The sequence below is a fragment of the Penaeus vannamei genome, chromosome 33 (assembly GCF_042767895.1).
Source record: "Penaeus vannamei isolate JL-2024 chromosome 33, ASM4276789v1, whole genome shotgun sequence".
Lineage (NCBI taxonomy): Eukaryota > Metazoa > Arthropoda > Malacostraca > Decapoda > Penaeidae > Penaeus > Penaeus vannamei.
This window is the reverse complement of record NC_091581.1, coordinates 7,613,449-7,630,241: the sequence shown is the minus strand read 5'-3', so window position 1 is coordinate 7,630,241 and position 16,793 is coordinate 7,613,449. Positions and strand designations below refer to the sequence as shown.

At 45.2% G+C, this 16,793-nt stretch overlaps 1 protein-coding gene across 2 annotated transcripts; it reads right to left on the bottom strand.

Annotated features, from left to right (window-relative positions):
- Positions 1 to 450: 450 nt before the first annotated feature.
- Positions 451 to 12,675, bottom strand: LOC113821267 (uncharacterized). Of its 2 annotated transcripts, none has more exons than XM_027373756.2 (3): positions 12,520 to 12,675; positions 5,392 to 5,578; positions 451 to 5,221 (listed from the first exon to the last, which is right to left on the bottom strand). In XM_027373756.2, the coding sequence occupies exons 2-3, from the start codon at positions 5,562 to 5,564 to the stop codon at positions 4,519 to 4,521; spliced, it is 876 nt and encodes a 291-aa protein (XP_027229557.1). In that variant the 5' UTR covers positions 5,565 to 5,578; positions 12,520 to 12,675; the 3' UTR covers positions 451 to 4,518. The 2 variants fall into 2 exon arrangements, with proteins under 2 accessions (XP_027229557.1, XP_027229556.1); XM_027373755.2 differs by lacking the exon at positions 12,520 to 12,675 and adding an exon at positions 6,087 to 6,827.
- Positions 12,676 to 16,793: the final 4,118 nt, after the last annotated feature.

Here is a 16,793-nt window from a genome sequence, read left to right as displayed (position 1 = left end):
TGTTTGTTTTCCTTTACTTATTTGGCTTCCTTTCTCTCTTCTTCTCTGTTACCTTTCCTTTATTTATGTATTTTGGGGATCACCGTTTTATCTTTTATATATTTTTCCATTTTCTCTAGTTTGTCTCACAATTGGACGTTTTTAAAGCAACATTTTTTTTTTTATTGTGATGTCCATAATGAAAGTCTGGCTTGAAGGTTTTATCATCAGTATTAATGACGTAATATTTCCAGCTAAATTACGTTTTTTCTATATTCATTAGAGTATCTTACTTCCACATATAGCTTTGTGGTGTAATTCATTCTTTTCATTTATTTCTATTATCATTTAGGTATTTTTTATTAGCTTTCTCATCATTTCGGTATTTTTTATTAGATTTATCAAGTCATTTTCGTTAAAGAAAATGAGGTGAGGATTCCAGAGGAGGGAAAACAAGTCAAAACTCAAGAATATCTTTCATATCATATATTTGAAAAAATTCACAAAATACAATGTAACAAGATAATACACCTTATTTACGTGTTTTGGCAGGAACAAAATAGCTTTATCTTCGTTTACTTTTATATAGCATCATCACTAGCTATGCCACAGTTTGGGGAGATATTATAAACAGCTAAGGTGGGTGGTGGGGGGGGAGGGGGTCACGGGGAAGGGAGAAGGGGAGGGGGAGAACGGTGGAGGAAGGGTGGGGGGAGCGATGGAGAAATACAGACTTCTGTGGTCACTGCCTCCACCCCTTCGCCGGCACCGCGCCCCCCTGCTCCACCTCTCCCTCCCCCGCCCCTCCCCAACCACCACTGCACTAGGAGGAGGAGGGGGAGGGGGGGGGACCACAGCGAGCGTCGGAGGGTCCCCGTCGCCGCCCCCTCCCTCCCCCCCCTCGCCCTTTCTCAGCGACGCCTGCGGGATTCGCCCCCCAAGCCAGCCAGTGCCCACAACGGCCCGGGAGTGAACCAGGCTACCAATCCCAGGCGGAGGAAATAAGGCTTGCAATTTTTTGGTTTCGCATGTGTTCTGTGATTGGAATAACAGAGAAAAAAAAAGTTTTCGTAGATGATATTATATATCAATGGTTACAGTAATAATAAATGACGGTATCACAATCTGGATTTAGCTTGGTTCCCCCTATGCCACTTCCTAAGACAAGTGCGATGAGCAACAGTGGCACTAATGACACTATGGCTTATGGGTGATTCTCTCTTGTCACGGGCGTCGCTTAGTGACTTTTGTACATTAGTCCCGGTTCAAATCTGTATCATATAAAAAGTTACTTTTTACATTGTGCTACCCTTATCCTTCACTAGTTTTGTCAACGTGTCGGTGAACCGTAAACAAGAAACTAATTACTCAAAATAATCAATTTGTGATTATGGAAATGATAACTGGCAATTATCATTAAAACAGGTAAAGACATTGAAGAAAATAAACGGAAGACAATAATTCGTATAATTAAAATAATAAGTGGCAACTGAACAACTGCAGCTATTTGAGTTATTAATGCTAGGATTTCATTCTGAAAATCACACCCGCTCGACTGAGGGCCAAGACCCTGGCACACGTGACCTGGCTCGAGTGCCACTTCCAGAATTCGTCCTCCGACCTCGCCAGTTGCTCGCTTTGTGACGCTGGCAACACGCGGGAAGACGCGTCGGGTGGCAGAGGCTGTCTGGCCCTCGCTGACAAAATATCCTCTGTAATTAGGTCTGTGTCGCTACATATAAAATCACATTTACATTTCCTGGGGGCGTATTATCAACACTGAAATGTCTTGGAAAATGACCGAAATGTCTTAAGATATATCACTAACTCGCTCCCCAGCAGCTCGCGACGGCGCCAGACAGCCAACCCCAACGTGCGCTTTCCCGCCTGTTTGTGTCTATCATATATGTATAAATAATATCCACATCGGAATAAATAATAAATGGTACAACCTTTCTATGTGTAAATAAACTGTGGTCAATTATCATACATGTCTAGTCTGGGAATCGTTGATGATCGTTTTCAAAACTTTGATACACACTTTGAATCTTTTTTATACAAACTACATTTTGGTATTTTGACTCGTTCATTAGCCAACTAAATACAAATAACTCTTAATCATAACAAATTCTCAATATACATTTGTACAATATACAAAATTGTAAAATTAAGTCTATTTATGCGGTGACTGATGGCACTCATCCGGAATTACACTCGCTTGGTGGGGCTGGAGTCCGAGACCCGCTTCCAGCTCGAGGCGGAAGGAGGAGTCTCGGACTACTCGAATGAGTCCATGCTACTCGAGCCTCGGAACCTGAGCGCAGAGCCAGCCGCCGTCGCCTCATAGGCCTAGGGTGCCTGGGCTCTGGCTGCGGCCGAACCTGCTCGAGTATGAGGAAACCCTCGCCATCTACAGTGTTTCTTGAATGAAGAGAAATGTGTGTATGTGCGAGTGAATGAAATTACGAAGCCAAGACAAGATGTAGTGTGTATGAGTAAGAACTGAGGGGGCTAGTAACAGCACAGACTTGGTATGGGTCATAAAAATCTATACATTATAATATATATATATTATTTATATTCATATAAACATACGTAGAGATCATCTTAATCAGCGATATATTTGTCCAACAGAGTTTTTTTTAATATTTCACAATCTATTACAATCTCAAATTATAGCACCTTCAAACTCTGTTTAGCTTCTAAAAATGTCACCATCTTTTAATTTTTTCTTTTTTGCTTTTTTTTTACATTTCGTTTATAACCTTTTACATCTTGGCACCAACAAACAAAACAAACAGGTGATAAACAAGGACAAACAACCTTCCGATAAAAAAACAAACATACAAAAATACAGAAACAAAATTGAAGTCATTGTGATCAGAAACGAAACAAAAAAGCATTACTTAAGTTACATATACATATGCACATTCATATATACAAAGAAAGACAAAATAATATATTACAGAAGTCGACAGACGAAAAAAAAAAGTTTAAGTGAATACAGCGAGAAACGAAGATTTCTGACATCACCATTTTTGTTTCGAAATCTCGCATTTGCACGTTTTTTCCCCTTTTCCGTATAACCAAGTCTGCTGGATACCGCCGTCAAGAAAGCAACTTACGACTTCACGAAGAGACTGAAGACTAGACAAACCAAATGCCTGTTGACTGCCCGCAAGCCACGCCCGTGAGACCGTGCGGGAAAGAGGCTTCTGTCGAGGGGGGGGGGGGGTGAAAGTTACGTGGCAGGGGAGGGGGGAGGGTGGAAGGGGGAAGGGCGGTTTTGCTCTCGAAGCTTCAACATCTTTGTAATGTCAATTAAATTAGAATATATATATATTTTTTTCACTGTTGGAGTTGCTTCGAGTTCCTTTTTGGAATAAGGGGTGGTAGGCCGACGGTGAAAGGGGGGTGGGGTGGGGGTAGGGGGGGGACGCCTTTCGAAAGTTAACCTTGGCATAATTTTGTCATTGGGACCCGCTACGTTTTCTGCCTCCTTCCCTCTGGCCTGTATGGGCGAGCACTTGCAGGCATTTCCAAATTCTCAGTTAGAACAGCCCTTCCACTTGAGCGCAGTCGAAAAGGGCTGGTGGCTTTGTCTCCAGCGGGAAAAAAAGATCTCCCAAGGGTTTTTCCTCGGGAGGGACTTTCCTTATTTAAAATTTTTCTCTCTCATCGGGCGTACCACCGACTGTAAGATCCGAGTGAAGCGGCCAAGCCCTCAAATGTGAAGGGCGAACTAAGAATTGGGTTGAGACTAAACTGCCGAGGGTCATTGTGGCGAGGATGAACTACTGACGGTGATGATTAAGACAACGACAGCGATGATATGACCATGGGAAGAATGTGACGATGATGATGCGCGTGAGTGTGTATGTATGAGTGTGATATATATATATATATATATATATATATATATATATATATATATATATATATATATATATATATATATATATAATCACTGATCTCGTTCATTCAGTGAATGTCATGAGAACGACTCGGGATGAATGATGCAAGTGAATGATCTTGTAATAATATACAATGTCCACGGATACTCCCTTCCTCATCAGGTAATTAATTAAAGAAGGCTCACCAAAGTTACACTACCGAAGGTGCTGCTCCAGCCACCCTGCCTCCTCCTCAGGCGTGGCAGCAGACGACGGAGCCGCATGGAGTCTTGCCTGCCCTTCCTGGAGACGCAAGTCCTCCTCTTCCTCACCGTCACCATCAGCACCGGCAAACACTACGAGACGAACCGGGCCACCTCGCCAGGCGCCTCCTCTTCCGAGGGCGCTCGCGGGTGACGCAACATTCAGGCACTGGACGAGTCCGAGCTCCGCGTTAATAATGGTAAGATCACAGCTGGGAACACTTGATGAAATCACACGGCTTCTGGGGGCCACCCGCCAGTGATTGCACCTCTTTGGCATGGCACTGCAGGCAGCGCGAGGGGGAGAGCCACCTCCGCTGTCACTGCTGCTGCTGCTACTACTGTTGCTGCTGCTGGGTTTCATCAGCAGCACACATCGCGCGTTACGACTCGAGCGAAGCGATGAGGCTGTGGAACACAACGGACTGGAGGTCGTTTCCTAGGAGCGAGGCGTGGCCACACGCATACTGCTGTTGCTGTGTCCTGCCCCAGTCATGGTAGCTGCTGCCCCCGGTGCCCATGCTGCTGTAGCTGTTTGTATAGGTACTAGTGTTATTATTGGTACTGGAGCTGCTACTGTTGTTTGTAGTGGTGAGGGAGGGCGTGGTGGTGGAAGGTAGGGTGCATGAGTAGGCAGGGGCGGCAAATGGCGTGTCTGGGCGAGGCGGCGTGGGCGTTGAGGGGCGGGGTTGGGCGCTGATTGACTCGCCCGTGAAAGTCTCATACAGATCCCGCAGAATCTCCTGGGTGTCGTCGACAATGATCCTGGAGTCGTCCTTGTCGTCCACTCCGCACTCCATCAGCCGCGACTCGCAAGAGCCACGCTCGTTCTCCTTGTCGTCGTCGAGGAAGAGTCTGGGCCTCTTGGGCGCCGGCACCGGGTCGTCCTCCTCGAGGGCGGAGATGGGCGTGGGGGCGGGCTGGCCGTACACACTGAGCACGTCAGACACCTGCATGTCGCAGGGCGGGGAGGGGGAGCGGGGCCGAGAGGCAGACAGGTAGGACGGCGACACATTCGTGGCACCAGCGCGGTGACGAGCCAACTTCTCCTCGCGAGCCTCGCGCTGCAGGCGTCTCAGGGTGTTCCTGGGAAGAGACAAAGGAAACAAGGTCACACGCTGTTCCAGAAACTTGAAAAATCACGATAAATACTGGGAGGAATTTAAGAACCCGGACGAAATGTGTTAGATAATCAATAAAACTGATAATTACTGAGATGAAGAATGGCACACCATAATAGCGACCGAATGACTCACCTGATGAGTACGAATCTCCGCAGGCCGCTCTCGTGGTCCTCTATGGTGCGGTACTTGGCGTTCGAGATGCGGATCACTTTCTTGCGTTCCTCCCGAACGCGGAACTTGTAGCTGGTGATGCTGCCGCGACGACCAGCTGCGCTTGGCCAAACTCCACTGGCGTCGATGGCCATAGTCGGGCTAACACCTGTACGCGAAACAAGAGAAACACTCGGTTAGTAAGAGTGGTGAAGTACAATTAGGTTTTCATGTAAACAATTTGAGTGCCAGTAATGGCTTCTAGCGGATTTCACTTTTAAAAATTTTCAAAGTTCGACACAATTCTGTATAGCTGTAAAGACTATTCTGTATAGCAGTAAAGACTAAGTACAAATCCATTACACACATTTATTTCATAAATCTAATTATCATCAGTTCAGTCACTAACTATATCACTAAACAACTTTCGGCCGAACATGCACCCGTTCATACCGCGAGAACAGACAACGCTCCTCACTCGCAAATCACACAATATGACGAAGACACTAACAACCATGAGGTGTCATTTCACACTCACTGTTCCTCACTCGCACTCATCAGCCAAACCATGGCCCTTTCCGATCACAGACTCGCGCCACAACAGAATAGCCCATAACGATCTCGTTAACTGCCAGAATGACGATAAGAAACCTAACACAGATGCCTCTTTTCCGTACCTCTTTGTCTAAGAGTAACCATGTCACCCCGAGTAAAGGGCGAATGAATAGGCCGTAAGAAACGGTTGACTGTGTTCACTTCTCACTATCCGAACGCGTGATGACGGAAGGCCACTACTATTCCAAGGTGCGAGACGGAGCTCTCAGCCGCACGTCCGCACGCACACTTGTTGCTTGACTATCTGAGTCAGCCTCTCATGCACCACCACAACCCGGGCCAGCTAGCTGCTACCAGTCTGTGACGCTTCTGCCTTTACTGCGAAACGCAACCTGAGGCTCGCGCGGGGAATTCTCTGAGAGTTTCGTTCACCCTGCCCGTGCGCTCTCGCCGGTGTCTGAACGAAGCGTGCAGGTAGAAAACGAAAGTGGATGACACGACCGGGTTGGGAAGGCGTGTTTTCCCCTTTTGGACCAATGACAAGCTTACTAACCAGTGACGTCACGTTAGCGTCACGCGGGCACGTCAACAACTGAGTGACGTCACGGCAGTGTAACTGCACACGATTTGCAGTGATTTCCCAGGTGCACACACTTACATAGACGCGATTTACATAACCCTATCACCTGTAAACTGCTAACAAGATACAAATGTAACAAATCAATGATTTCTGATAAAAGCTGAACAACTGAAGTCTTTCACACGGGAGTTTGTGGAATGCCCCGCTCTGCGGAACGGACATCCTGCCTTGGAATAAGGGACAATGACGTCACTCCAGCCCCCAGAACTGCTCCAACTACCAGGAGGCTTCGTATGCCCGGCGTGCCCTTCCTCTACCACCAACTCGCCATCTACGAGCTAAAACGCGGATACGCATCTGGTAAAGCAATTCGTGACTGATCCATGGAAGCGGGTAAGCCAGTTCGCCGCGTGTCCACTCCGCTCACTCTGTGCGTGGTCATCCAAAAACGTTATTTGTAAGGCGTGGCCTAGCGGGCTGCCGCGGGAAAATCCGTTCGCCCCCCCCCCACTCCCATATACCCCAACTCCTTCCTCCTTGCTGCCTTGGGCGTTCTACGGCCTTGCGGCTTACGGTCGGCTCAGCTGGGTCTGACGGCCGCACGTGCTGCCGACGATCGGACTTCCGTGCTTCACCGCAACTGCGACAACTTCAAAAATCAAACGTTCTCATTTCAAAGGGAACAGAGAAACATCCAGGATCATCTGAAACCTACCGGGAGGATATTGGGGAATACTGTGCACTTCCTAGAACCGTGCGTTTGTTCGGGGAATGTCCGTCTTTCGCCCACTTGCAACATCCACAAATTTTCCTATTCTCAAATTCGTACCGAGAAACTCCTACCTCGTCCCGTCGCACAACTGATGTCAAGTTGCAACTCGCTCTCTGACATCTTTAAAAAAAAGGCACGAAGTCGCGAGAAATAAATGGGTACATTCTGCGAAGCTTTGCTATTCCCCCGACTTGGAAGAACGTGTAAAAACGAAACTATCTCCCCTGTGTTTCTTTGACGTTTTTATGATAAAAAAAAAATGCCGATACTGATCAGCCCTTGTCCTATATGAGAGAGAGCAAAGCCCTTACATCACAGACAAGCATCTCCTCGGCCGAGACTATCCGCCCGAAATCCCACTATCGCTCAGTTGCCAGTTCGAGGATTTATGCGTCGGCCGCGGTGGGGTCCCGGAAAACATGTCGTACAGGAGGGAGAGAGTTTCCTCGACTCTCTCGTCACGGCCGGCCGAATGTATGGGACAGAAGCGACATGTCGTACGTACGTTATCATGATGGAAATGTGTTCTAAATGTGTGCTACACTTATGGGGCGTTAAAATACAATAGGAAATGATAATCGTGGAAGGACTACTGCACGAGCAAGGTTCTTCCCTTCACTTCTGTCAATTGATAAGAATATTTTCTATACATGGCAAATGATCTTAAAGAATGTAAGCTTGATACCACCTGAGGTAATAACAGGAGACAGAAAAGTAAAATGACCTGTAGCAATAAGTTCTTATTGTAATAATCGTTATTGATTAACCTAACGATAGCGGATTCTTCGGCTAAATAATTAAAATTCCTAATTTGTCATTAATAATCAACAAACAGTACTTCAAAATATAATGACACAAATCTATAGAGATAGTCTTTTTAGTTTAAATAACAGTAACTTTCCCACGCTACCGAGCTCCCGGGGTTGGTACGCCTGGCCATCAGCTGACCGAGTTGCTAAGTAACTTTTTCCTTCGAATATTTAAGGACTTCCATTCTTTACAGGCCGCAAACACAATTTAACATTAAATTACACGGAAACGGATAAATACCTTCCGACACCTGTAATGCTGATTAACTAATTCGATCAATAGCTGTGCAAACTCTTTCTGGGGGCTTATGCGACAATATCGACTAGTATTATAATAAAACAAAAGGTGAGAAAGTAATCTCACCTAGATTTCTAAGTCGCCAACCTAGAGCTGCAGTTATAATACGACCAAGTTTCAATAGGAGAATAAGATCCTCCGTGTAATTATTAAATGGAGACTAAATATCTATTTAATGTTAAGGAATTACGTAACAATATAACGCAGAAAACTATGGAGAGTCGGCAGAGGTTACACAGCATGGAAGATATTGCTAGTAGCGGCTGCCTTGCTACTAGACTATCATATGGTCGCAAGCACGCAACACACGCGCTGCCAGGAAATGGAAGCTATCGTACTGCACCTCACCCACGCCTGCCTCTGCCTTCTCTCTCGGTTGATGGCACCGTCTGGACCCCCACCCGCCCTCTCTTTTTCTCCTCTCTTCTCTCTACCTCTTCACCTCCCTCCCTCTCTCTCTACCTTACAGTCTCCCTCTCTCGTTCTCGTGCTCTCTCACTCTCCCTTCCTCTCTCTCATTCTCTATCCCTCCCTTCCCCCTCTTTCTTTCTTTCTCTTTCTGTCTCTCTTCACAAAGCCGCAACGCGCTGATCAGATAAAAATACAACTTTCGTACATTACTACAGCCAGTTCCCCTAGCATAATCCATTTTACAAAGCTAGAGACTATAATGTAAACCTAACGGCAGACAGCAAGATTAAACCATTGCACCCTGAGCTGCTCCTCTCCCTCTGTCAACATATAGCGGTACAGTATTAGCAGAACAGAACCTCCGCGGCCCTTCATCCCACGGGCTGAGAACTCACCTCCTCCCCCTTTGCAAATCTCATTCTCTTTCTCGCTCTTCTAATACATTACAGATTATTGAAGCGGTGCCTGGATGACGCTTTCCAAGACCTCTTTTTACTTATCAGGAAACTTCTTCGATGCCGTTATATCAATCTAATGAATATCCTAACATCCTCTTCCTCTCTACGCGTGCCACATTTAGGTTAATAATTCAGAATGCTAAGAAAGCACAAGGGAATAGTGCACTACTCGAATGTCTTCCATATCCTGGCAGGGAGGCCCTCTTCCCCAACTTTTTTGGGCTCGTAGTTTTCCTCCAACGAAAGGTGCTTTTCATTTCACAACCAGTTCCTTCTTTACTTTCTGAACTCTTTGTCTATTGTAGCGGATTAATATGTACCATCTAGAGAGCCAATGAACTTGAGGTAGGACAGCATGGCGGACGTTGAGCTCCTCCTTTCCGTCGTGGACCTAGGCCGAGTGGTGGGTCGCGGCCTCCGGGATGTGGGTCAGAGCGTGCAGGGTCCTGTCGGGGGCGGGGTAGGAGGGCGGAGGTAGAGGGACTGACGGCAGCCGAAAGAATGTGCAGGGCGTCCTTGGGGAACTCTCACACCTGACTTACCGCGACTGGATTTCGGGATGACCGAGCGCGGAAATAAACCGGGGAAGTTAGTTTCCCTCTCATAAGCTAATTGGAATCCATGCACTGTGAAACGTATGTCGGCACCAGCTAGATCACAGCCATACAAAGGAGTCCCACTTTCTGCCTAATATGACTACATCCGAACAGCATAGTATGTGCGTAGAAGCACGCGTGTGCGCGTCCGTGAGCGCGTGTCAGTTGGAAGTGGGACAGGGTCAGGCGGGCCAGGTTCACACACGAGCAGGGACGCCGCACCGCTGCCGAGGCGGGGCACTGGCGACGTCTGGGTGGCATAGGTGAGGGGGTGAGCGGAAGAAAGAGATGCAAGACTAACTAATGCGTTTTCGCCCCCGATAGACACACGTTTAGAGAGGCTGCTGTAATAAGCTTTGTTAAGAGAAAAAATAACTAATACAACTAGTAAAACGTTTCTCTTCAGTTAACGATTATGATACTGAGGAGAGACAGGCCCATACAAGGCAATCAAGAACACATATTACTAAATGATACAAGGTATATGGCGTGTAAATTTAACTTTGTAGTGAATTCTAGGCAACCCCACTGTCACATAAGACAAACAAAGTGACGGTCGACATATATGCAAGGGACCTTCTATTCAATACATTCATGTGTAGGTTTCAGTACTTAAAAAAAAATCCACAAATTTTCGACGTACACCCCTGACACAAATAAAAGCCTATTAACACACATAAGACTGAATATACTCGTCCACATGTATTAAGAGCATGAATGTCTCTTTATCTTAATCCCCCTACGACATAGCGCCAGCGACGACCGCGAGCTCTCCTACGGCCCCCACCCGTCCCATTGTGCCATCACCAGCACTTTCTCTGGTCTCCAACCACTCCTGCCCCACCACATACGACCTCACGCACTAAGCAACGGTGCAAACACTTTTCCAAACTCACCCTGCTACTTCATCTCTCCTTGATAACTCTCATAAAATAATTAGAACAGGGGGATTAAGTTTGGTCCAAGACGAAAAAGGGAGATCGTCCTTCGCCGGGGCCCCCACCGCTCCCCTCCCCACCCCTCCGCAGGCTTCTACCGACGGAACAGCCTTGAAGCACTGTGGCATCCTGGTTGCTTCCGTGTCCTGATGGGAGCGGCATCGCGGAGTTTTCCTAAATGTATCAGTGATACACTACCTGACTAGGGCTGACAAACCACTGCTGACTAGACGATGTACAACTTTCCGTGGCTTTTAATTTTGCCGTGTTGTATTTGATAACTTGCTGTCTGTATGTAACTAACTTAGATTGCATCAAGAACTATCCAAACACCGTTTAAACACTGAGCGTCTGATTGGTAACAAGATTACATAGCTAAAACAGAGGCCACAAATGACAAGCACAACAGCTAGAAACAGTCTCCTACAACCCGCCCGGCGTGACGACACAAACTGTTGCAGCACCAACACCAATCCCCATCCCTCGACCTAATTGGCCCCGCTTCAACAGTGTGACACACGCTGCTACAGTCTCACTCAATAGAGCATCACGGCGATGCAAAATCTCCCAAGCAACCACGCAGAAAGAGAAACACGCGTTACGTAAACAGTCACACGAAGGGTCAGCAGGTATACAGTGAGGGTTACTCAAACGTTTGGGAAATTCACCAAAACATAAGGTTGGGGGCAAATCGGCCGACCCACTTGGCGAGTTGTACGGAAACTCGGTCCTCCAGCCAGACACTCTCAGTCCGGGACCGCACGCCCTGGCACATGCACACACACACTCGCCGCTCCACAGGCTTCGCTTTACTCATGGCTCACGCTCACTGAGACACTTGCGAGCTCTCTGGCCCGTGCTCAGATGGAGGTTATCTAAGATTAAAACCAATAGGGTAGACCGGGAGGGTGAACACAACGTGGAAAAAATCAGAGTCCACAAACATCACGCCAGGGCAAGTCTTTCGTTAAATGAGATTTCACTCCCCAGATTCGGTTGTGTGTGTACGTTAGGCACACAATACAGACCATACAGCAAGTAGTTAATAAAAATCAAAATAATAATATAATAATCTTGCACTCTTCCGCTCGCTCACGGGTCAAAGCCGGATACAATGGTAAAATCTCCCAAAATTTGCACAAATTCTAATGCAAGTCTGAAATATCACTGAAGTGCCTACACCGAAACACCATCAACTCGAACCTTTTCCATATACTAGGTCACTGCGAGCAACAACGTTCATTCAATTGACTTCACTAATGTCCAGTCGATGGCATGGTCTGGCGCTTGACTTGAAAAAAAAAGTTTCTCTTCCTTCCCACTAAATATTTATCCGATCCTTTTAGCTTTGCATCTTATTTGTGCTGCAAATTTCTGCTTTGTGACAAGGGCCTAGAGCTTCAACGTTACACTGCAGATGATATTCAGGAAATTAACTTTTTTCAAACACGTCGGGTACTTACGCATTTCTGTTCGAAACTTCTGTATAATCCAACTTACTTACTAGTAAAGCATATCACTGTAATTACATTTACTATCAAGTATCACCGGGAACAAAAACATGATATAAGAATATGATGTCAATTGTACGGCATTGTCTTCTAACAAAACTGTCACACAAAGACACTATCACCTCAAAACTTCAAAACACCCAAAACTTGGGACAAAATAATCACAAATGCACTTAACACACCTTAAAACACTCAGAATATGATGTATAATCCAAATGGAAACCTCAAAATGTTTTCCAATAAATGCTCTTCTTCACACAAACTTTCTATCCGAGAGCTGAGCTGTAACACGTCTACTCAGTCTGGCTGCCTAATCTAAACTGAAACATCTGACCAGCTGCTGCAGGCAAAACGTCACGGGAAGAACGTATAGAAAACGGGCACGGCGAGTTCGATCTTGGGTTTGCAGGTATTTAAGAGCTCTTTAATATTCAGTAATGCACAATCATGATGATTTATTATAATTAATATAAAGAAGAAAATGTATTAGTTATTCACGTAAGCATTTAAATGGCATGGATGATGTCTACTTTTGTTCTCCATTTTCTACACCCATCCTAGTGGTGAGCCGAGCAGGGGTACCAACCTCCGGGGCCGTTCACCAAGGACAAAGCCAGTGAAAGCGTGTATGGAATACCTATGGTAGGGATCGGCCTGTAATGGTTTTTGCTCGGGGATTTACATAAAGCTCATTATTTAGTGCGTTCAAGTAAGATAAAAGACAAATCGACACACTTGATGAGTTAAATATCACCGATTTCTTTCTGCAGAGAGTTTCGCAGATGCGATAAGGTTTATTGGTGAGCGTCAAGTCTTCACAGCGATTTACTTAATAGCCTGATTAGTGCCTATTACTCCATGATAGTCGAGCGGCAATAGCAAGGTTGTACCAAACTTTGCTTCCTCGTATGGGGGCTACGTGCCTGTTGACATATTCCACTAAGATACTGCATGCGGTGACGAATACCGGATACACCCACGCTCCCCCCCCCCCTTCCTTCACACATGATTTTACTCGTTTCGGTTATCTCAAGAAATTACAACACGTTTTCCAATATCAAAACCAGCTCGACGTCATGCCATAATCCCGGCTGCCAAATCGTACGTATTATCTGTATCTATCTGCGTTGAGATAAAGCAGCGCGAGCCAGGCAGGGGGTTAGTGCGTCCGTGCGTTGGTTGGCTGGCTCATTCTGGTCCGACCGTCGACGGGGGAAGCCACGCTCCTCTCTCCCTGCCTTCCCTCCCTCCCGCAACCCCCCTTCCACCACAGCCACCACCCCCACCCCAACTCACACTGGTTCCTCGACCAATCTAAACAAATTGTCGGCTCGTTCTCTGGTTTGGGGATATATGTCCGCCATTGATGTTTGTTTCTGGTCGTGCACTCTGTCGCGCGGATGGTTGTTCGGGGCTTATTATCAGTTAGATGTTATTCTGCGCGAATTTTGTCGTTTTATTTCGCAGCGGACAGAGTGAGTGGGAAGACTAACTGTGGGGATTATACAAACTAAATATACATTATTCCAAATCAGATAGTTGTCCCGGTAATGTTTGTAGTGTTAGCTTTCCTTGCTTAAAAAGAGATTAGCTAGGACTTTAAACCTTCATGATTCAATTTTCAATACATTCCAATACTCACTCTTGTATTTTTTACTAATTCTTAAGCGTTTGGCATGAACAGCTTCCAGAAATTTGTTGCTATATCGTATTATAAATTTTATTTCAGCGGAAGCAGAATTATCAGCACTACCTACACCAAGCTACATGGACGACAGCGTATACTACTGAAAGACAGCATGTTCATTTTTATATGTTTCTTACACACACACACACACACACACACACACACACACACACACACACACACACACACACACACACACACACACACACACACACACATACACATACACACACACATACACATACTCAAAAACACATTTATGTATCATATCAGTGTAATATTAAATTTGCATAAGCGAATCATTGGTTTTAGCGGTTACATATCTGCCTTTGGTATCCGGTGCGCGCATTACAAGCGGTTAGAACCTGTAGACTATATCGCACAAGGACAACAGGTAGTTAAGGATCATGATAAGGCAACGGCAGGGTTACCACTAGGGGCGGGATCGATTGGCAGCCCTGCTCTCCTACTCCGCTAGCCAGCATGGGGGAAGAGCGTGGGAAGTCTTCATTTCTTGAGATGGTGAAAAGTATTCCAATTCTGGCGATGTTTGCATTGATTCGTAATACTTAAATTTATGACGGTATATCAGATGATGACGAGTCTAGATATGCTGATAAGCTAAGAAGCATTAACATTCATTTAGACGAGCAATGCGATAAAAAAAAAAGATAATGGAAAAAAATATTCATAGAATGTAATAAACGGTTCAGATCTCTCGGACATCCTTGGCAACGTAAGTGTATTGATAACCCTAGTTGACATGGCCTCCCACAGTGGGTTCCCCTAATCCCGGGGTGAGGCGTCCCAGGGTGGGAGGAGGGGATGGGGAGGCCCGGGGTGGGAGGAGAGCGAGGGGCGTCCCGGGGAGGGAGTGAGGGAGGGAGGAGGCAGCGGAGGAGGACGGGGAGACGCGGATGGTCGAAGGTGGTGGGGTTTAGCACGTTCACTCGGGGTGGCCTTTGGTGGATTTCTTTTGCCATGAGTATTTTTCGTATGTGTATCTATTGCTGATCATTGTTTTGAAGCAATGTGTGCGTCATCTGGTCACGATATTATTTGTTATGATTCCGTCCCAAGCGTGCGTCCCAAGCGCGTGGACACGGAGGGAAGTGTCCCCAGACCCACGGCAAGCGAAGACCCTTTCCCCGCTTCTCTCGTCGCATTACCCTCCAGTTTTCCTCGGTAAGAACGGGAGAAGATGGTCTGCGTCGGTTGTATGAGTTGCGCTAAAACATGGATGATAAACGAAGATAACTTTCACATGTTGATTAGTTGTAACCTTCCATGATTATCTTTGATGGCTTTTCATAGTCGAAGAAACAAATGATGATCATTTTTTGTTGCCAGTACCTACTCGGAATCTGCTTACAAGTTGTATATATAGGAACTTGTGAACAAAAGCATTGGAAAATAATTTTCTGAACATCCTGTACACTACTTTGCAGGTAAAAAAAAATGTATCTAACTGAGAGTACTCCCTGTCTCTGTCTGTGGCCGCCCCACAGACACCAAAAGTTCATGGGTTATATAAACCTGAGAGGCGGAGCGCAGTGTCTGCTGGGGATAGGATAGGAGACCACCAGCCTTTAAGTGGAAATGTAATTCGTGGAAGAATGTCGCGTGGATGTAATACGCGCATTGATATCGTCGATGGTGACATGACAAACAGGCTAAAACATTCAAACTTTCTATTATTCGTTACTTCGTCTTTCATCGTTAGGGATACGGGAGGGTAAACCTGTCTCCAGCAAGGTCGTGGAGTATTAGTGGGTACTGCGGCTAGTAATAGGCGTGAGAAAGGGAGAAGAGGGAGAAATCAGAAGGGAGAGGAGAGAGAAAGAAGGTAAAACCGGAGCCAAAGATGGGGAGTGGGAAAGTAGATAGAAAATGTACAGCAAGAGAAAGAAGAGAGATGGCTAGGTACAGAACGAAAGGCAGCATGGAAGTAATAATAGGTTAAAATAATAATAAAAAAATACACCTGCAGTTGGTCATTGCGATAATAGTGTTGATGTCCAAGATGATAGCGATACTAATAAAAATGACAGAAGCAGTAATAGTTGTTATGATGATTGTGATATTTATGGTAATAATAATAATGATAATAATAAATAAAAAAATAATGATGATAATAATTACAATAATGATGATTATATTAACAACAATAATAATAACAATAACCACAATGATAATGATAATGATAGTAATAACAATAACAATAATAATGATAATAATAATGCTAATTATAATAATGATCACAGTAGTAATAATACTGATAGTGATAATAATGACCATGCCAGTAATAATAATAATAATAATAATAATAATAATAATAATAATAATAATAATAATAATAATAATAATAATAAACCTAAAGATCACATTCTTTAAAATCATATAATATTAGTAACAAGAGTAATGACGAAAATAATAATGACAATAATCATATAACAATGATACCTAGTAGTAGCAGTAATACCAACGAAAAAGGAGCTATACCAGGGTGGCGATGGCAACCCTGATAAAAAGCGTATTAGCAAAATCAATAAAATCAGCAGCAGAAATATGGATACCATTCTCTACCATGATGACAATGGTAATAAAACATGGCACGAGGTATGTGGGATTAAACCAATTTAATGCCAGATATTGTTTTGCTCAAAGATGCGAAAGAAAACGGATTATCGAACAAAGAGAGAAGAAATAAGGTGCATGTTAAGTCAAGGACGAAGCGGAGGACGGGAAGGAGGAGGAGGAGTAGGAGGA